The sequence below is a fragment of the Palaemon carinicauda genome, chromosome 16, assembly GCF_036898095.1.
Source record: "Palaemon carinicauda isolate YSFRI2023 chromosome 16, ASM3689809v2, whole genome shotgun sequence".
Taxonomy (NCBI): domain Eukaryota; kingdom Metazoa; phylum Arthropoda; class Malacostraca; order Decapoda; family Palaemonidae; genus Palaemon; species Palaemon carinicauda.
Window position 1 is genome coordinate 15,551,539 of NC_090740.1, and position 21,569 is coordinate 15,573,107.

The following is a 21,569-nucleotide window of genomic DNA, read 5'->3' on the forward strand; positions in this document are numbered from 1 at the left end:
ATTCAAAGAATCGATGTTTGTACCACGTTGGGCTGCGAACTTCATGAACTCCATAAAGTTAGGGCATTCAAAATCCTTGAGGAAGCGAACACGTTGCGAGTTTGCACTGTCTTGTTATCACCGGATTGGGAATCCGCTGGGGGCGGAGACCTAGTTCTAGCAACAAGGGGAACCAAGTGCTCTTGGGCCAGTTGGGGGCTACGAGAGCCACTCGACCTTTGACGGATTTGAGTTTGTGCAGAACTTTCAGCAGGAGATTCACCGCAGGAAACAGATAAATCGTCTTCCAGGTATTCCAATCTAGAATCGTAGGGTCCGTGGCATAACCCTGAGGGTCCAGGTGACAGGTGCCACTTGTGCATTGCCGCCATGGGAAAAAACTTCAACATGATGTGGTTATATACCTTAGAAATGGTGCTATAGGAGCATTTCACTGGCCGACACGGGTCGGAGCCCAGAAATAGATTTTTCCTTCGTCAAAATCCCTTTTCTGTGTCTTGCAAGAACCATTTAGCTTTATATGGACAAAATTAGAGGCATTTCAGGTGGTGTCCTTAATATATTTTGGGGATTAGGGTCCCAAATTGCCCTCTGACCAAAAAAAGCAATGTCATTTCTAGTTAAACGTTGGGTCACAAATGCTCACAAAGAATTGGATTCAAATATAATAAGAGCCTTGAAAGTTTAGGTCCATGATATTAGTAGCGCAACTAAATCCCCTGATTTTTGCAGAAATCTTTTTCTGGAAATAGTATTAGTATTAGGTCAATGGTGTATCAATTTGGTTTTCGCTAAACATTATCCTATAGAATCATGGTTTACTTATCAAGATTACTGGGCTCTAGGCCCTATATTGGCTGCAGGGGACATGGTTTAATTAATTGAGAGTTCAGTTAATTTATAAGTATCTTATCTGTAAGAATGCTGGGATTAATTCAATAAACAACAAGTATATATAATTTTGAAAGTCTACAGTCAGATATTTTAAATAGCTTTGGTACGGTCGGGAATCTTATATTTTAAACTATATTTGTTCCAACACCGAATACTTACCTCGAACCACTTTCTTAGGAGAGTCTGGGGATCTCTCAATCACCGACCCTATATTTTTAGAGGGTTTGTTACAAGTAAACTAGACTAGGTGTGTAGAGTTTATATACCACTTAAACTTGAAAATGACCTACAGTATATCTTTCCTTCGCTGATTCACAACTTTCATTGGAGTGTGGGGGTTATCAATGTAAACATCAGGAGAGGTTCACAGGAATGAATAGAATTTTGATAGTATGATTTGTTATTTCTATATTCCCCTGATGTTCATATACATGTCCAACCTGCTCCTCACTGGCTTGTGGTATTATGAGGATAAGGAATAATTTTAACTTTAAAACCAAAAGGATAAAGATACTGTGGCACATCAGTACTGGGCTTCTTTACTAGAGGCCTTTGTCTATTAAAGAGAAAGAAAATAGGTATTTTTAAAATATTAGAAATGTTTACAGGTAAATATCATTTACTGTAAACAAAGCTTCTAGAAAAGAAGCAAAATGAACAATAGTAGAATGTAGAAATAAATTTTATTACAATATTAGAATTCCTTTTATTATATCAAATATATTTTAAGGTTTTTAATTATGTTGTATATGTCTGTTCTTTGTATCCCTGTTTTGTTTTAAATTACTTGTTTTGGTTCTTTCAGGGATGCACTGTTCTTCTTCCTATTACTGGTTGACCTAAGTAAAGCAAGCTTGCTGGCACAGTTTGCTTTGACATCGTCAAGCCAGACGGAAGTTCATACCAATATTGCTTGTGGTATGGCTCGTTTGGGTCCTTCCCTTACTCTCGACACCATTGTCGAAGCTCTAGTCATAGGGGCTGGCACACTCTCAGGTAAGCAAATTGCACAGTCATAAGTCCTGTACTATCATAGACCTAATGGAGAATATTGCATTATAGTGTACTCATTTATAATAACTTATTTTGTGGTTGGAGACTTGATGTTGTTAGTTTATAGTAAACTGGAAGTGCATCTTTGGTGCTAATAGCGTTCATATATTGGTATTGCAAAGCGATTAAAAATTACTGGTTTTGGTTGACAATTTATAGTTTTAACTATTTACATATACATATTTAATTGTAGATCCAAATTTCTTCTGTCTACAGCCTTTACCCATCTCTGTTTGGGGTTGCAGTTTCATATAACCCATTTTCATTCTCTTCTATCCTGGGAATCCTTTATTCCGCATGTCATTTGTTACTTTATCTTTCCATCTGAACTTTGGCTTTCCCTCTTCCTTCCCCCATCCACCTCCATGTCCATAACCCTTTGGCACACACAATCCTCTCTGCATGACATGCCCAAACCACTGTACAGTAGTCTTGTTTGCTGAATTATTTTTGACACTTTTCCTACTTTAATTGGCGTCAATGACCTTAGATGTCAGGATGCCAGAAAACCTCAAATCAATCAATCTCCTACTTTGACTGTCACTCCAATATACTAATTTCTGATCATGCCCCTTCTCGTGACTCCACACATCTATTGTAACATACTCATTTCTGCCACTCCTAACTTCCTTTTATGAGTCTTCTTTATTGGCCAAGTTTCAGCTTAATACACCAAAGCTGGTCTAACTACACTTTCATATAACCGTCATTTTACCTTTGCACTAACCCTCTTTTCACATAGTTTCCTGATGATGGTCTCCAGTTCACCCAAACACACTGTATCCTCTAGTTAATTTTTGAAGCTATGCCTCCATTATCCATCACACAGGACCAAGGGTTTTAACCAACTTGATGTTATCCAAGCCCATTTTAACAGTACCCTGTATTCTTTCTCCCATCCACAGATATTATCTTAGCCCTACTTATCTTTAAACCTTGATCTTCAAGAGCTTATCTCCACATCTCTTACTTTCCACCCCTTCTCTAATCAGGTCTACCAAAACAACATGAGCAAACATCATACTCCAGGTGACTTCCTGTCTGACACCTGCTGTAATAACATCCATCATAAGATCAAAGATGTAAGGACTGAGAGTAGAACCTTGATATAAACCAATGCTCACTCTAAATTTCCCTGTTGTTCCCACAGTGCTCTTTACTAGGGTGGTAACCTCTAAATACTGTACATATTTTTACATACTTTTCTGAAACACCCTTCTCTCATACATCTCCATGCTTCTTGCTTAGGTACACCATCATATGCCTTCAAATCAATAAAAACCAGATGTAGTCCCCTCTGTCTTTCTGCATAATTGTCCATTGTTTGCTTCATTGCAAAAATTTACATCTACTCTATCCTTTACTGGCATATATCCAAATTGTTCCTCACTTACTGGCCTTCAATTTCTTATTCTTCCCTGTATAATTCGTTCATAGATCTTCATAGGATGAGATATTTTTATCCCTTTATAAAGATCCAATATACTCAAAATAAGTATAAGATGAGATTTGTATTTTTCGTTTGTGGTTTACAGTATTTTATTTTGAAATTTGACTCTTTCTTAATTTGCATTCACCAATATTTTTACTGTGTTGCTATGGTAATAAAGTTATTTTTAATTTACAGGTGTGAGTCGTTTAGAGCAAATGTGTGCATTTGCTTGCGTGTCTATCGTTGTAAATTACATTGTCTTCATGACCTTCTTCCCTGCTTGTCTGTCACTTGTCCTCGAGGTTTGTATTTTTTATAACTTAAAGTTTTATTTTATTCAGTTGTTTCCCAAAGTCTTTGACATCTCTCAGTATATATCTCTCCCCATCTATTATAATGGTAGATTTTGATATGACCTATTAATTGAATATTTTATATGGTACTTCTTGCTTGTACAAGAATATAACTATTTTTAGTTCATAAGCATTGCATCACTGTATAATAGCTAATGTGTATCTCTACACAGCAGTATTATGATTTTTATCAGTCATACTTAAGAAGTTTTGATGCAAAATTTTAAAGTGCAGTATTTTAAAGTGGATGCATGTATAGACAAAATGTTAATTATTGTGATCTATGAGTTGTATACAGTTATCGTAAGAAATTTTATCATGGTTATCTTGAACACGAGGATATATTATTTGCTAAATTGTTACTCTGGACAACAGTGCTATATCTAGTTTAATGTTTGAAGGAAATAAGAGATTTAATTCCTGGCATGTGTTAAGAGCTGGTGGTGAAGTAATAGAGGAAGAGGGTTATGTAATAGCTATTGTATATCTGTGAATCCCGCAAATACCCCAAATTATTACTTACATTGATTTTATGGGCATCCTCACTAATGGTAAACCTGGGAATGCTTAGGGACTGCTGTGCTAATGAATGGAAATATTCCAGTATTATGAAGGGCAGAATTATTATAGTACATATAACTATTCTATTCAACAAAGACATTAGGTTCTTATATTGGAGTGAAGGAGTAGTTTGAAGAAATTCATGGCTAGATTACATCAAGGAGTTGATATTCTAGTTTTAGTTGGAGTTGAGTGTTTTCAAGAGATCTGAAAAATTGAGGGGATTTAGGCTCTACATTAAGAAGGAGAGCAGTTAATAATAAGTGTTAGACCTGGAAGTAGTAGATGCAGGTCCAGTAGGAAGCTCTTGGAAGACTCATGTGATTATAACTCTTGGTGCAAGCATGTGAAATGACATATGTGAAAGTTTCGTAGTTTTTCCAAACCCTTGTCAGATTCGGTATTGCAATTATCATTTCATTTGTATTATCATAAAGTTAATATTTAAATTTTTCTTTTAGCTCTCTAATAGGTGTTCCTCTGGCCAGCCTCCATGGCAGATGGCAACTCTTGCACGGGCCATGGTTGAAGAGGAGAGGCCCAATCCTGTTGTTCAAAGAGTCAAGGTAAAATGCAAGATTTTATTGCATATTGTACAGATTAAGTATCTTGGGCATAATCATTTCTTTCAGTTAATCATGGCTGAGGTATAACTGTTTTGTGATAGATTGTCAAATAAGCTTTTTAAAGAATAATTTATCTCTAATGGTATTTTTTATATCTTATGATTATAAATGATGTAATTTGTTTACTTTGTGAAAATTCAAATGAGCTTACATAGTTATATTGTTTTATGGATATACGTATTAATGTATATTGTTTATTTTGTAATTTTCAATATTTAACTTAGCCGGTGATTATATAAGCTGCAGCTCTGCTGCTCGACAGAAAACTCTACGTTAAAAATCCGCCAGCGATCGCTATGCAGGTAGGGGGTGTACTTCAACAGCGCCATCTGTCGTGCAGGTACTCAGTACTCAATGTAAACAAAGAACTCAATTTTCTCTCTGTCGTGCCACCGGCAAGACCTACTAATTCGCTGTTGCTAACTGGATTGGTTTTCACAACTTTTTGGTGAAGTACACGTTTCTAGTTTTGAGCTTTCGCTTTGCAGGCTTTATCTTCAATAAATCCTTGCATTCTTTTGTTGATATCGGATTATTTGTTGATGACTTTGGATAGTTTTTGAATTCCCCTTTGACCAATTCAAAATGGCTGACCTTTCTCAAGTCCCTAAATTCAGGAAGTGTAATGCTAGGGACTGTTCAAGGCGTCTTCCGAAGGCCTCTATCGATCCTCACACCGTTTGTTCCAATTGTCGGGATAAAACCTGTCAATTGGAAGATCGATGTGAGGAATGCGTTGGGCTTTCGGAATTCGATTTTATTGAATTCCAGAAATATACACGTAGGCTAGAGAGAGATAGAGTCAGGAGAAGTTCATCTCGCTCCGTTGAATTTTCCTCTCCTCATGCCCCACAACCTATTCCTTCCCCTGTAGTGGTTGCTCCTAATCCCCCTTCTGGCACTCAAGAACCTTCGATGGCAGATATGATGCGTGCCATCCAAGCTCTGGGTGAGAAAGTCGAGTCCTTGGCTAGTGACCGTAACCAGCTCATGGCGGACGTCAAGGAGCTGAAGTGTAAGAGTGCAGTGGGTGGTGATAAAGTGAGTGATAGTGTTGTGGATAGTGTTGCGCTTGAGGGTTCGTCTGTTCGTGCCTGTCGTCCTCCTAGTCCGGGACCTCTTGCAAGCTCCCAAGTCCAGGGGAGAAGCAATGTCGTACGACCAAAGGGTTCGAGAGGCTTTAATCAGCGAACAGACGTTCCCTCCGTGGTTTCGGGCGTATCTACCCAAGATCGCCCCACCCACATAGAGACGAGAGAGCCCATTTATTCCTCGTCTGCGGAAGAGGTTTCTCGTAAGAAACCATGGACCAAGGTCTCGCGGCCTCTTAAGCGCAAGTCGGTCCCTTCCGCGCAAGTCCAACGGCCCAGTTGTAGCCACTGGGTCAGTTCGGACTCGCTGCAGTCTTCCGACGACTGCTCACCTCCTAAGAGAGGCAAAGCGGTACCGCCTCAGGCAGTCACACCGTCTGTCGCCGCACCTGCTCCTGTAGACCCTAAGTGGTCTTTGCTGCAGTCCATGCAGTATCAGTTAACGTCACTAATGCAGGACTTTCGTGCGGAGAAGGTTGATGCTGAACCAACCTCTTGCCTACAACCAACCACGGTTGTGCGTCCTGTGGACGCTGAGGCGACCTTCTTCCGCACTCCAGCTGAGAGAGTCCCGCCACCCATGCGTTCCAGTGTACCCTGCCAGCCGCATGTTGACGTTCAGCGACGCACGGAACCTTCCGTTGACGTTCGCGAGGTACAACAACAGTCTAAGTTGTTTTGTTTTGACGCGGTGCGTCAACCTCCGCAACCCAGTGTGGTTGCCTCTGCTCGCCCACATCAGACTAGACAGTCTGGAGTAGACGCTATGCGTCCCCGGGCTGCTATGGTTGTTGCCAGTTCACAGACTGGGCAACAGTTCCATGACGTTGCGTCCGGTTCAGTCACGCGTGCACCCGTGCTACCGGACTCAGCTGACCAGCCGATTCCTACTCCTTTGCCGCTTCCTCCTCAATTCTCGGATGATGGACTCTCTGATGATGACGATGCGGCACACGTTGATGAACCACATTCGGACCTTGACGAACCCAAGACCACGCAACCCTCTTTGGACTTTAGAAAAGTTCTTGCTCTGTTCAAAGAGATGTATCCGGACCAGTTTGTGTCTGTGGCTCCACGCTCTCCTCCGTCAGAGTTTGCTTTAGGTACGCAGTCATCCTCGCCTGCCTTTACGAAACTCGTCCTCGCCCGCTCGTCCAAGAGAGCTTTACGAGTTTTAGGAGATTGGATGCAGTCCAAAAAGAGCATAGGGAAGACAGCCTTTACGTTTCCCCCTGCGAAACTCTCTTCCAGATCGAGCGTCTGGTATGCCACGGGAGAAGTTCTCGGCTTGGGAGTTCCTGCCTCTGCCCAGGGCGACTTCTCAAGTCTGGTAGACTCTCCCCGCAGGCTAGCCATGAGACGCTCTAAGATATGCTGGTCTCCTTCGGACCTAGACCATCTGTTGAAAGGAGTGTTTAGAGCCTTCGAGGTCTTTAACTTTTTGGACTGGTGTCTGGGAGCTTTGAGCAGGAAGATCTCCCCTTCTGACAAGGATCTTCATTGCTCATAATGTCCTGCATGGACAAGGCCATACGTGACGGATCTAGTGAGCTTGCGGCTTCGTTCGTATCCGGGGTCCTCAAGAAACGTGAGAACCTTTGCTCTTTCCTGTCAGCTGGAGTGACACCGTGTCAAAGATCAGAACTTCTGTTTGCTCCTCTCTCAAAGTGCCTTTTTCCAGAGGACTTGATTAAGGAGATTGCTGCTTCTTTGATTCAGAAGGACACCCATGACCTGGTTGCGTCCTCTGCCCGCAAAGCCACCCCTTTGCCTACCTTGTCAAGACCCAGGATGGACACTCCAGCGTCCAGATTCATTCCGCCCTTTCGTGGCAGAGCCTCCAGCAGAGGAGGTGCTCGTGCCGAAGGGAGACGTGGGAAGAAGAAAGGTTCCAAGACCTTTAAAGGCAGAGTCTGACTGCCACCTTCTTCAGACAGCAGTGGGAGCCAGACTCAAGAACTTCTGGCAGACCTGGGAGAAGAGAGGCGCAGATGCACAATCTGTGAAGTTGCTCATAGAGGGGTACAAGATCCCGTTTGTACGAAAACCCCCTCTAGCAACGTCTCCCATCGATCTCTCTCCCAGGTACAGAGAGGAAGACAAGAGACGAGCATTGAAGCAGGAGGTGTCTCTCTTGCTACAAAAGGGAGCGGTAGTCAAAGTCCTGGACCATCAATCCCCGGGCTTCTACAACCGTCTCTTCTTAGTGGTAAAGAAGACAGGAGGGTGGAGGCCGGTGCTAGACGTCAGTGCGCTGAATGTCTTTGTCACAAAGCAGACGTTCGCCATGGAGACCACAAAGTCCGTTCTAGCAGCGGTCAGAAAGGAAGACTGGATGGTCTCTTTAGACCTAAGGGACGCATACTTTCACGTCCCCATCCACCCAGACTCCCAACCTTTTCTGAGATTCGTTTACGAAAAGGTTGTCTACCAGTTTCAAGCCCTGTGCTTTGGCCTAAGCACAGCTCCTCTTGTGTTTACGAGGCTGATGAGGAATATAGCCAAATTCCTTCATTTAGCGGACATCAGAGCCTCCCTCTATTTGGACGACTGGCTTCTAAGAGCTTCTTCCAGTCGTCGCTGTCTGAAGGATCTAAAGTGGACTCTAGATCTGACCAAGGAATTGGGTCTCCTGGTCAATATGGAAAAGTCTCAACTGGTCCCATCCCAAACTATTGTGTATTTAGGGATGGAGATTCACAGTCAAGCTTTTCGGGCTTTTCCGTCGGCCCCCAGAACAAGTCAAGCCCAGGTATGCATCCAGAACATGCTGAAGAAGGAACAATGTTCAGTCAGGCAGTGGATGAGTCTGATAGGGACACTATCATCCCTGGAACAGTTCGTTTCGTTAGGAAGACTACACCTCCGTCCCCTTCAATATCACCTAGCTGTTTACTGGAAAAAGGACAAGACGCTAGAAGCGGTCTCGATCCCAATTTCCGAGAAGATGAAGTCTTCCCTGACTTGGTGGAAGGACAGTATCAGCCTCAGAGAGGGTCTGCCCCTGGCTGTTCAGACTCCCAACCACGTTCTCTTCTCGGACGCATCGGACACGGGCTGGGGCGCGACATTAGACGGTCGGGAATGCTCGGGAACTTGGAACTCGAGTCAAAGAACGTTGCATATCAACTGCAAGGAGCTACTGGCAGTTCATCTGGCCTTGAAAAGCTTCAAGTCCCTCCTTCAAGGCAAAGTGGTGGAGGTGAACTCGGACAACACCACGGCTTTGGCGTACATCTCCAAGCAAGGAGGGACCCACTCTATGACGTTGTACGAGATCGCAAGGGACCTCCTCACCTGGTCAAAAGATCTAAACCTTTCTCTAGTAACGAGGTTCATCCAAGGCAACTTGAATGTCATGGCAGATTGCCTCAGTCGGAAGGAACAGATCATTCCAACAGAATGGACCCTACACAAGGATGTGTGCAAGAGACTGTGGGCCACATGGGGCCAGCCTACCATAGATCTCTTCGCAACCTCGATGACCAAGAGGCTCCCAATATATTGCTCACCGATCCCGGACCCAGCAGCAGTTCATATAGATGCCTTTCTACTGGATTGGTCACATCTAGACCTATATGCATTCCCCCCGTTCAAGATTGTCAACAAGGTACTGCAGAAGTTCGCCTCTCACGAAGGGACAAGGTTGACGTTAGTTGCTCCCCTCTGGCCCGCGAGAGAATGGTTCACCGAGGTACTTCAATGGCTAGTGGACGTTCCCAGAACTCTTCCTCTAAGGGTGGACCTTCTACATCAGCCACACGTAAAGAAGGTACACCAAGGCCTCCACGCTCTTCGTCTGACTGCCTTCAGACTATCGAAAGACTCTCGAGAGCTAGAGGCTTTTCGAAGGAGGCAGCCAGGGCGATTGCTAGAGCAAGGAGGACATCCACTCTTAGAGTCTACCAGTCGAAGTGGGAAGTCTTCCGAAACTGGTGCAAGTCAGTATCAGTATCCTCGACCAGTACCTCTGTAACTCAAATAGCTGACTTCCTTTTATACCTGAGGAAAGAAAGATCTCTTTCAGCTCCCACTATCAAGGGTTACAGAAGCATGTTGGCATCAGTCTTCCGTCACAGAGGCTTAGATCTTTCCAACAACAAAGATCTACAGGACCTCCTTAAGTCTTTTGAGACCACGAAGGAGCGTCGTTTGGCTACACCTGGTTGGAATTTAGACGTGGTACTAAGATTCCTTATGTCAGAAAGGTTCAAGCCACTACAATCAGCCTCCTTTAAAGATCTCACTTTAAAGACTCTTTTCCTGGTTTGCTTAGCCACAGCTAAAAGAGTCAGTGAGATTCACGCCTTCAGCAGGAACATCGGATTTTCCTCTGAAACGGCTACATGTTCTTTACAGCTTGGTTTTCTAGCCAAAAACGAGCTACCTTCTCGTCCTTGGCCGAAATCGTTCGATATTCCAAGCCTATCAAATATGGTTGGAAATGAACTAGAAAGAGTCTTATGCCCTGTTAGAGCTCTTAAGTTCTATTTAAGACGAAGTAAACCTTTACGAGGACAGTCAGAAGCTTTATGGTGTTCTGTTAAGAAACCATCTTTGCCTATGTCAAAGAATGCCTTATCCTATTTTATCAGACTGTTAATATGAGAAGCTCATTCCCATCTGAGTGAGGAAGACCAAGCTTTGCTGAAGGTAAGGACACATGAAGTTAGAGCTGTCGCAACTTCAGTGGCCTTTAAACAAAATAGATCTCTGCAAAGTATAATGGACGCAACCTATTGGAGAAGCAAGTCAGTGTTCGCGTCTTTTTATCTTGAAGATGTCCAGTCTCTTTACGAGAACTGCTACACCCTGGGACCATTCGTAGCAGCGAGTGCAGTAGTGGGTGAGGGCTCAACCACTACATTCCCCTAATTCCATAACCTTTTTAATCTTTCTCTTGAAATGTTTTTATTGTTGTTTTTGGGTTGTCCGGAAGGCTAAGAAGCCTTTCGCATCCTGGTTGATTTGGCGGGTGGTCAAATTCTTTTCTTGAGAAGCGCCTAGATTAGAGGTTTTGATGAGGTCCTGTAGTATGGGTTGCAACCCTTGATACTTCAGCTCCTAGGGGTCGCTCAGCATCCTAAGAGGATCGCGAGGCTCCGTAAGGAAGACGTACTTAAAAAGGCAGAGTAATTGTTCAAGTCGACTTCCTTACCAGGTACTTACTGTATTTATTTTGTTTGTTATTTTTGAATAACTGCTAAAATGAAATAAAAAATCCTTAGCTCATAATAATGTAAACATTTATTGCTGGTCTCTACCCACCCCCCTGGGTGTGAATCAGCTTATATAATCACCAGCTAAGTTAAATATTGAAAAATGTTATTTTTATAATAAAATAAATTTTTGAATATACTTACCCGGTGATTATATATTAAAGGACCCTCCCTTCCTCCCCAATAGAGACGCAGTGGACCGAGGAGAAAATTGAGTTCTTTGTTTACATTGAGTACTGAGTACCTGCACGACAGATGGCGCTGTTGAAGTACACCCCCTACCTGCATAGCGATCGCTGGCGGATTTTTAACGTAGAGTTTTCTGTCGAGCAGCAGAGCTGCAGCTTATATAATCACTGGGTAAGTATATTCAAAAATTTATTTTATTATAAAAATAACATTTTTCTCATTTTACCTTTTTTGGTATCGGGTAGGTTATCATGTCTGCTGGTCTGCTGCTTGTGCATGGAATTACCCGATGGTCGTTATCGTTATCGGCTAACACGATGACACTCTCCGATTCAGCTGCTGCATTTAATTCGTCCACTGATCCTCATGTTATTGTAAGGTATGTGTGAGACCATTTTTTATATTTTAACTTTGAAATGAATTATGAATTGGATTCACATTTTGGGAGTTCATACTATAAAATTGTACCTGCCTTGCTTCGTTTTCTTTGGTTGTAATGCATGACGTAATTTTAAACTGTTAGTGTTTTGTAAATATATTACTCCGTATCTGAATTTTTTTTTATTACAAAACCTTGCATATGCTAAAGGAAACAGAGCATTGTACTGTAGCTTATACTAGTTTTGTATGTTAGGTTTAGTAAACCAAATGATAAGGAGATGGTTACATTAATATACAGTACTAGATAAGCTTACAGCATATCACATAAACTGTACAGTTTGTCATGATTATCTGCAGGTTCATCCTTTACTTCACTTTTCTGTGCCCATCCAATTTTATACCATTGCAAAAAATACTTTGGTGTAAATCCACTTATACATGGCCAGAAATGAAAGCTCACGAAAAAAATCTTTTGCGTATGAAATAAATATTGTGCATAATTATATTTATGAACCTTCCCTGATGTTCGTATTGCTTCAACGTTTACTCCTAAAATTTATAAAAAAAAAAAAAAAAAATAGATTTTCTTTTCTTTTATGAGATACATGCCCCTAGTAAAGATATGAAACAATCTAGCACTTAGTGGTAAGGAGTGCCAGTGGTTTCACGTTACTGTAACCCAGATAGGGATGTTCTAATGGCCTTCTCAATTGAATTAAACTCAACTTTTAAAGTGCTACAGTTGCTTTGAGACTCTAGAGACAGGAGAGTAATTCTTTTATTTTTGAAAGAATTCAATAGATATATCTGATGATACTGTTTACTATATACCATATGTAAAAAAGAGAGATTTGTTTCAAATGGAAGAGGAATATTAAAACAATGTAAAGTTGAAGAGGACAGATAGATGGGAAGAAGCCAGAAGACATGAGTGTAAAGTGAAATGCTAGAAGCAAGGAAATTAATGTTAAAATGTAGGATATTGTAGTGTTGCCACACAAGCCTTTCAAATTGTTTATTCTCTGTGGGCATGTGGACACATAACAGCGTGGATTCCCATTGTCTTTTCTGGGCTTTTTTAAATCTTTTGTTATGTCCCTAGTTTAGTTAAAGCTAAAATTAGAAGCATTGTTGTTATGATGAAAATATGTGGATGCCTATTGTCAGTGAGTTCAAGAAGGTGTATATAAGCAACATTGACTGTAATTTTGTGTTAGTGTAGGTTTCATTTAGTGCCAGGAAGACATACTGTTTATTGAAAGTTGTCAAATTTACGTCCTGCTAGGACCTTTAATCCAGAATTATTGAATTACAGCTTGATTTATCGTGTTCATTGAAACACTGCTGTTTATCAATATTTTTTTTTGTAAGTGGAATTTGACCAACTTGGCTAAAGTGCCAAGGTATTATTTTTCTTTTAATGTATGCCTTGATCCATGTTAGTGCAATTCTATGTGCTCTCAGTGTTTTCTTGGTAGCTCTTTTGCATTTTTATTACTTCATTGTTGTAAGCAATTTTTAAATTTTTACGTAAAACACTTAGGTTTTTAGATTTTTTGTTGTGCTTTACTATTGAAAAAGGTTTTGCTCTGTTATTACCACACTATTATTTCTTGATTATCTGAAAAAGAGTTGCAGGCAGAGCATTAAAGAATTAACTGATTTTTGAGTGAATAACAGAAACTGCTGCAGTACTCTCCTTAATGAATGAATAACTCAAGATATTAACAAAGTTTTATATAGAGTTATTATAGTAGATGCATCAGTCAAAATTTCAGATTTACAGAATTGTACATTTGCGAGTACTATATGGAAAAGTACTGTTACTGAATTGTACATTTGCGAGTACTATATTGAAAAGTACTGTTACTGTACTTTTTATGCATTAGAACCTGGTTTGAAAATGCTAAAGTGATTTAGTTCCCATTAAAGATGATAACCTTCTTACTGACAGCTAATTATTACTTTACCATTTTATGTATTATTGTGGTATATGATTAAATTGTGTAAATAAGAATACTTATGATGCCTCAAAGTAATGAAACATGTATGTAAAAAAGGAATGTTTTTTTCAAAACTTATGTTTAAATTTTAGAGAAATTATTTAAATTTTAGAGAAAACTTTATTCAGTACAATACTGTACAGGTATAGGATTTTGCTATTGAGTATAAAGTAATAAAGCATTAGTACTCTCCTTAGCTCCAAGTATTGTATTGGGCTTGACATAAGTGAAAATGTTGGTGTTATTGCATCTTTGATCATATACTATTTCTATGAACCTCCCGTGATGGTCATATTGCTTCTTCTCTAGAAGCTGTTTATTGACATTTACCCATTTTCTTCCCTTTTAACCCTTTTACCCCCAAAGGACGTACTGGTACGTTTCACAAAACTCATCCCTTTACCCCCATGGACGTACCGGTACGTCCTTACAAAAAAATGCTATTTAAAATTTTTTTTGCATATTTTTGTCAATTTTTTGCGAAAATTCAGGCATTTTCCAAGAGAATGAGACCAACCTGACCTCTCTATGACAAAAATTAAGGCTGTTAGAGCAATTTAAAAAAAATATACTGCAAAATGTGCTGGGAAAAAAATAACCCCTTGGGGGTTAAGGGTTGGAAATTTCCAAATAGCCTGGGGGTAAAAGGGTTAATAGACACAGGCTTCTAGTAAAGGAATGAGACACTCTTGTTTTGGTTAATGGCAAGAAGTGGAGTGTCACGGCCTCTTTTGTTGTATCAGTTTCCCTGTTGCATCTGTTCAACCTCGACATACCCCTCTGCCAGGTTGTGATAAGTTTTGTGTTTTAAGTTGCCTAGCTTTGGGCTTTTGGGTAATTAGTCTACAGGGATAGTACAGTAGTACCTCAGTTTACAAGTAAGTGGGATTATGAGCAAATTGGTATGCGAGCGCAAAAATTCAAATCGGTTTACAAGTATTATATCACTCTGCGAGAAAAAAAAAATTCTTGCAGTGATATGATGTAGACAAAGAAGAATATTACTCTGCGAGAAAAATTTTTTCTCCATATGTGAATTTTTTGTATACAAGTACTAATGAGACTAGCATATGTGCAGAAAACAGTCATGCGATGCCCATACACCACTCGCACTAGTCTCTCTCATTACTTTACTAGAAGCATGTTGATATTGAAAGTTGAACAAATTTGAATGTTTAAAAAAGAACTTTAGGTGTAAATATAGAAAAAAAAAGCCATATGAACATCGGGTGAGTAAAGAAATAAATTTTATTATTCAAATTAAATTTTGTGTTTTTTTTGTATTCAGGTTGCTCAATGCAGGACTAGACCACGTTGTGTTTATGGTGTTGTTGGTAGCCTTGATCATCAAGTACGTATTGTTTGAGTCACAGGGACATTTAGAAGAGCATCTTATCCATGATAGTTTATTAACCTCTCAAGATGACAATCAGTCCCCTTCATTAAGTGGCAAAGGTAGGAGATCGTTTTAAAGATTAGTTGGTTGTGTCCTCTTGTTTTATTTCTTTCTCAATTTCATGTGTGAAAGATGAATGCTGTTTCACAGCCATTAAGAAAGTGATTTTATTCAACTTCTGTTTCTTTTTTGTCACAGATGATTTGGTTATTTATAAACAGGCATGGTAATGCTGTAGAGGACTTTCTTTCTTAAGATGCGTATCTTTCTCTCTCTTTAATCATCTTTTCTGCAGGTTAAACTATTGAAAAAAATTGTGGATGTATATTTATTTTTTTCCTCTGTCAAATGGTTCAGTTGGGGAACCCTTCAATTGATATTACTCAGGTTTCTAATGTTGAATTTTTTAACTCTTTAATAAATTGCAATTTTGCTGATTCCTCTGCAAAGATGGTCATCATAAGTTTTTGTAACTATTAATTTCACATCATATGTTATCTACAATACTGTAATTTAATGCTCCATTAAATCTTTTATCATGCATATTAGTACTGTACATGAAAATGAAGTTCTGTACTTTGTTTTTTTGATGTTTTTTATTTACATGTCCAGTACCATCAACTTCTTGTTGGATAAGTTATAAAGTTATTAGAAGTGATAAGGTTGTAAGAGGACATTTACTTGCAATTTGAAAAAATTGACAAAGTTGAAGGTAGTGATATAATCTGTATATTATTGATGTTCAACAGGGTTGAACACTGGTGGAATTCTCCGCCATTGCGCTAGAAGCCGCACCGTCAGTTTTAACTCGACCTGTGACGAATCTCTTACAGTATCCGTTAAGAAGGAAGACGTTAGTACTCAGACAGAGGCAATTTCTCCTGCCATGGAAAATAAAGAAGATGAGAAACCTGAGTGTCCTCCAAGATCTTTAGATGATTGTATCAACATTATGAATTCAGTGGTATGTATATTTTCCTAATTTTATTGAATATATTTCTAGTAAAATATTCCCTATAATAGGGTATACTGTACTTATTGATATAATTTAAGTGTCATGTGTACTTTTTTGTTTTATTTTTTATCTTGTAGTAACTTGCTGCAATAGTTCAAATATTTTCAATATTAAACTTACCCGATAATCATGTAGCTGTCAACTCCGTTGCCCGACAGAATTCTATGGAGGGATACGCCAGCTATCACAATACTAGAAGGGGGTGTATTTACCAGCGCCACCTGTGGCCAGGTACTCAAGTACTTCTTGTTGACACCTCCTCAATTATTCCTCTGTCGTGCTTCCGGCAAGACATTCTGGGATACGCTTATGTTCTTGGAGTATTTTCACGACTTTGGTGAAGTATTTCTCTTTGATTTCGGCTGTCGCTTTACTGGAAACTTCTATATTAGCTTAGTTAGCTTTTGGAATTAATTTGATTAATTTTGGTGACGAGAGAGTATGAACTCTCGTTCACCTTTCAATGGCCGACCCTTCCCTTAGACGGAAGTGTTGGTGTCTAAGAGAGTATAGACTCTCTTTCTTAAATTTGCTTAACAAAAGTTATAGATTTATTTTATATCTCTCCGCCTCTTATAGGCCTCTTCGATTAACTTCCTTTTATTATAAACTCATTAAAATTAATTTTTATATTTGTTTATATTCGACCTTCCTAATAGTAGGCGGTGTTTTACCGAAGTTAATTAACTTTGAGCCCGTCATTTCGGTTTTACCTGTTAACATATTATGCTATTTTAATGTTTTTGAAAGAATTTCTTTGATAGTCTCGTACTGTTTTCAAAGTTGAACTAACGTTTTGTTTTGTCTCTGCAGGTGTTGACGTTCAGAACGTTCAACTTGCACTCTATCGTTACGATAGAGAAAGAATGTTCACGGTTTCACGTTGCAGTAAGAGTAACCGTGTCTAGCGTTTTGTTCATTCTTTCTTAACTTAATGGTTTTGATCCTAATAAAGGAACTTTTCAGTTTTTTTCCTTTAACAATAATATGTTTTAACGATATATATGATTGGGCTCTTCTCTCAGGTTCTAAGTCAAGAGAGAGAGAGAGAGAGAGAGATAGAGACGGAGGGAGAAATAGGATAAACGTTTCATTCAAGCCTGCCAGGCGTACGAGTAACGTCGTTATCGTTTTTTTGCTCTTCTCCCTAGTCTCTTTAGGGGAAGAAACTAAACGTTTCTAGAGTAATCTAGTGTTTAGTCTCTTTCCAACCACTGAATTATCTTTCATTAGATTTTTCTGTTACATTGTAATTCTGTTGTCGCAATTACTAACTTTGAGAAAGGATAGAATTGCGTATTTCAGGTACAAACCACTTAAAGTTTCGAGTTCAGTGAAATAAGTGCAAACAGAAATCAAAGTGATAAGTGATTAGTGCGTGAGGGTACTTTTGTGCGCGCCAGTCGTCCTCCCAGTCCGGGACCTCTTGCAAGCTCCCAAGCCCAGGGGAGAAGCAATGTCGAAGGGCATAAGGGTTCAGCAGGCCTTGATCGGCGCACAGAAGTATTCTCGGTGGTTGTGGGCGTGTCTTACCGAGACCGTCACTCCCACCCGCAGACGATTGAGCCCTTATTTTGCTCGTCTGCAGAAGAGATTAGGGGAGAAAATAAAGGCAGAGTAACGCTGGTCTCAGGTCTCAAGACTTCTTAAACGTTTAGTCCAGACCTATGCCAGACGTACGAAGTTAAAGTTCACAACCCGAGTGCATCCATACAGTCACAACTTTCGGTCTTGATGCGTGAGTGTCGGGCTGAGAGTGTTGCACCTCCTCCTCCGCCTACACTCCCTCCACCTGTTCTCGCTCCGCCTGTGCTAGCCCAGCCTGCACCTGCTCCGCCTGTGCTCGCCCAGCCTGCACCTGCTCCGCCTGTGCTCGCCCAGCCTGCACCTGCTCCGCCTGTGCTCGCCCAGCCTGCACCTGCTCCGCCTGGTCGCAGCACCATCTGCCAGGCGTACGATGTTGTGAACTCTACTACAGTCCATGCAAGCACAGCTTTCGGACTTGATGAGTGAGTGTCGGGCTGAGAGTGTTGCTCCTCCGCCTCCGCCTACACTCCCTCCTCCTACACTCGCTCCGCCTGATCACAGTACCATCTGCCAGGCGTACGATGTTGTGGACTCTACTACAGTCCATGCAAGCACAGCTTTCGGACTTGATGAGTGAGTGTCGGGCTGAGAGTGTTGCTCCTCCGCCTCCGCCTACACTCCCTCCTCCTACACTCGCTCCGCCTGATCACAGTACCATCTGCCAGGCGTATGATGTTGTGGACTCTACTACAGTCCATGCAAGCACAGCTTTCGGACTTGTTGCGTGAGTGTCGGGCTGAGAGTGTTGCTCCTCCGCCTCCGCCTACACTCCCTCCACCTACACTCGCTCCGCCTGATCGCAGTACCACCTGCCAGCAGTTCCACCTGCCAGGCGTACGATGTTGAGACACGTGCTGAGTTTGCTGTTCCCTGTGGTGTTCAGCCTCCGCTTTTCTTAAGGCACCTTTACGTTGGGATCAGGAGGATTATACCTCTCTTCCTCCGCCTCCACTTGCTGCTCCACCAGTGATGCAACACTCGGTTGAGGTACAACAACCTCTCCCGTCCATGAGTCAGTTTCCTCAGCTCTTGCTGCAGCGAGCTCAACCCTCCATAAGGCAAGCACCACAACACCTTAGCCTTGCGCCTCAGGAGCCTCAGCTTGCGAGACATTTACCTTGTTCTGCGCAGCCTCTTCCTCATCGCGCTCCGCTCACACCACAGGAACTGGAACTTGCTACTCCGCTTCCGCCAACCGCTCAGCAAGCGCAACCCTTGGGTTCAACCACTCATGCTAGGAGTCAGCCTCCTCCACCCATGCGCCTCCCTTCTGCTTGTCTTTTATTCAGCCTTGGCAGACTGAGCCTCAGGTGTTCCCTCATCGGAGTCTTGAAGAGGAAACCACACTATTGTTGTTCCAGCTCGTTCTGACTCTGCTGTTCAGCATACCATGGTTTAAACCCCATGCAAGCATGCATAAAGCACTCTAGCACTGGTCATGGAATTTCTGAGAAATGTTAAACGCCATGCACACGCTCTGCTTTCCTTACAGCAGGCTCTGCTTACAGCAGGCTCTGCTTACTACATGCTCAGCATTCAGCATGCTCTGCATTCAGCATGCTCTGCATACAACATGCTCTGCATTCAGCATGCTCTGCTTTCAGCATGCTCTGCATTCTACATGCTCTACATACAGCATGCTCTGCATACAGCATACTCTGCATACATCATGCTCTGCATACCTTACCGCATGCTTCTCAGCACATCTTGGGTTGTTGCCAACTCACTAGACTGTCAAGCAGTTTCATAACGTTGCCTTCTAGTCTGCTGCTTTGCACCAGTGAACTCTCACTCAGAGAACTTAGCTTTTCTAGGATAAGGTCCCTGTAGATGAGAAAGTTCTTTTCTCCCTCCTTCTGATATTCCCTTGAGGACTCTGTCATTTGGAGGGAGCCTTTAGCTGCATAACCTCTTATGGACTTTTATTTAAGCATAACATGCTTACAGGGAAGGTAATGGTTACACTTCAGCCGCTAATCCCGTCTGTTACCACACCTGCTCCCATAGACCTTGAGCTGTGTTGCATGACATGCAGTCCAAGCTTAGTCCTTGTTAGAGGATTTTTTGTTTACGGAGTCAATGTGTCACGGGGAAGACGTTCAACAACCAACAGAAGGGACTTGTTGTGACGCAGTGCGGCAACCTCAGCAACCCGTTAAGGAGTTGTCTGTACGACCCAGACAGTCTAGACAGATTCGGGTTGTCACTGTACTTCCTCGCTTGCCCATGATTGACAGTTTACAGACTGTGCAGCAGTATCATGATCTTGTGTCCGGCTCCGTCAGACGACTGGCTTTTAAGAGCTCCCTCAAGTCGTCGCTGTCTGGAGATTTTCAAATGGACCTGGATCTGACCAAGGAACTGGGCCTCCTGGTCAATTTTGAGGAGTCTCAGCTCGTTCCATCCCAGACCATTGTCTCCTTGGGTATGGATCTTCAGAGTCGAGCTTTTCGGACTTGTCCGTCGGCCCCAAGGATCTTCCAAGCCCTAGAATGCATCCAGAGCATGCTGAGAAGGAACCGATGCTTAGTCAGGCAGTGGATGAGTCTAACAGGGACACTTTCATCGCTGGCCCTGTTCATCGAGTTAGGGAGACTCCACCTCCGCCCCCTTCAGTATCATCTAGCTGCTCACTGGATAAAGGACATGACGCTAGAGACGGGCTCAGTTCCTGTTTCCGAAGAGATGAGGTCTACTCTAACGTGGTGGAAGAACAGCATTCTTCTCAAGGAAGGTCTACCTTTAGCTGTTCAGACCTCCGACCACCGTCTCTTCTCGGACGCATCGGACACGGGCTGGGGTGCGACACTGGACGGACAGGAATGCTCGGGAACATGGAATCAGGAGCAAAGGACACTTCACATCTATTGCAAGGAGTTGTTGGCAGTTCATTTGGCCTTGATAAACTTCAAGTCCCTCCAGCTTAACAAGGTGGTGGAGGTGAACTCCGACTACACCACAGCCTTGGCTTACATCTCCAAGCAGGGAGGGACTCATTCGAGGAAGTTGTTCGAGATCGCAAGGGACCTCCTCATTTGGTCAAAAGATCGAAAGCTCACGCTGGTAACGAGGCTCATTCAGGGCGATATGAATGTCATGGCAGATCGCCTCAGCCGGAAGGGTCAGGTCTTCCCCACAGAGTGGACCCTTCACAAGAATGTTTGCAGCAGACTTTGGGCCCTGTGGGGTCAGCCAACCATAGATCTATTCGCTACCTCGATGACCAAGAGGCTCCTCTTGTTTTGTTCTCCGATTCCAGACCCAGCAGCAGTTCGCGTGGATGCCTTTCTGCTGGATTGGTCCCATCTCAACCTGTATGCATTCCCGCCGTTCAAGATTGTCAACAGGGTACTTCAGAAGTTCGCCTCTCACAAAGGGACACGGCTGACGTTGGTTGCTCCCCTCTGGCCCGCGAGAGAATGGTTCACTGAGGTACTGCAATGGCTGGTCGACGTTCCCAGGACTCTTCCTCCTAGAGTGGACCTTCTGCGTCAACCTCACGTAAAGAAGGTACACCCAACCTCCACGCTCTTCGTCTGACTGCCTTCAGACTATCGAAAGACTCTCAAGAGCTAGAGGCTTTTCGAAGGAGGCAGCCAGAGCGATTGCCAGAGCAAGGACGACATCCACTCTCAGAGTCTTTCAGTCTTAATGGGAAGTCTTCCGAAGCTGGTGCAAGGCCAATGCAGTTTTCCTCAACCAGTACCAATGTAACCCAGATTGCTGACTTCCTGTTACATCTAAGGAACGTAAGATCCCTATCAGCTCC

The 21,569-nt window shown here is 42.2% G+C and overlaps 1 protein-coding gene across 3 annotated transcripts in view; it reads left to right on the plus strand.

Moving 5' to 3' along the window:
* Positions 1-21,569, plus strand: part of LOC137655658 (3-hydroxy-3-methylglutaryl-coenzyme A reductase-like) — a 160,480-nt gene that overhangs the window by 114,752 nt on the left and 24,159 nt on the right. For 2 of the 3 annotated variants that reach the window (XM_068389596.1, XM_068389597.1), the window contains exons 5-10: positions 1,700-1,890; positions 3,575-3,681; positions 4,755-4,859; positions 11,664-11,797; positions 15,091-15,257; positions 15,948-16,162. In XM_068389596.1, the coding sequence (XP_068245697.1) occupies positions 1,700-1,890; positions 3,575-3,681; positions 4,755-4,859; positions 11,664-11,797; positions 15,091-15,257; positions 15,948-16,162 (919 nt within the window). The remainder of the gene's footprint in view (positions 1-1,699; positions 1,891-3,574; positions 3,682-4,754; positions 4,860-11,663; positions 11,798-15,090; positions 15,258-15,947; positions 16,163-21,569) is intronic. The other variant, XM_068389598.1, reaches the window with a different exon arrangement.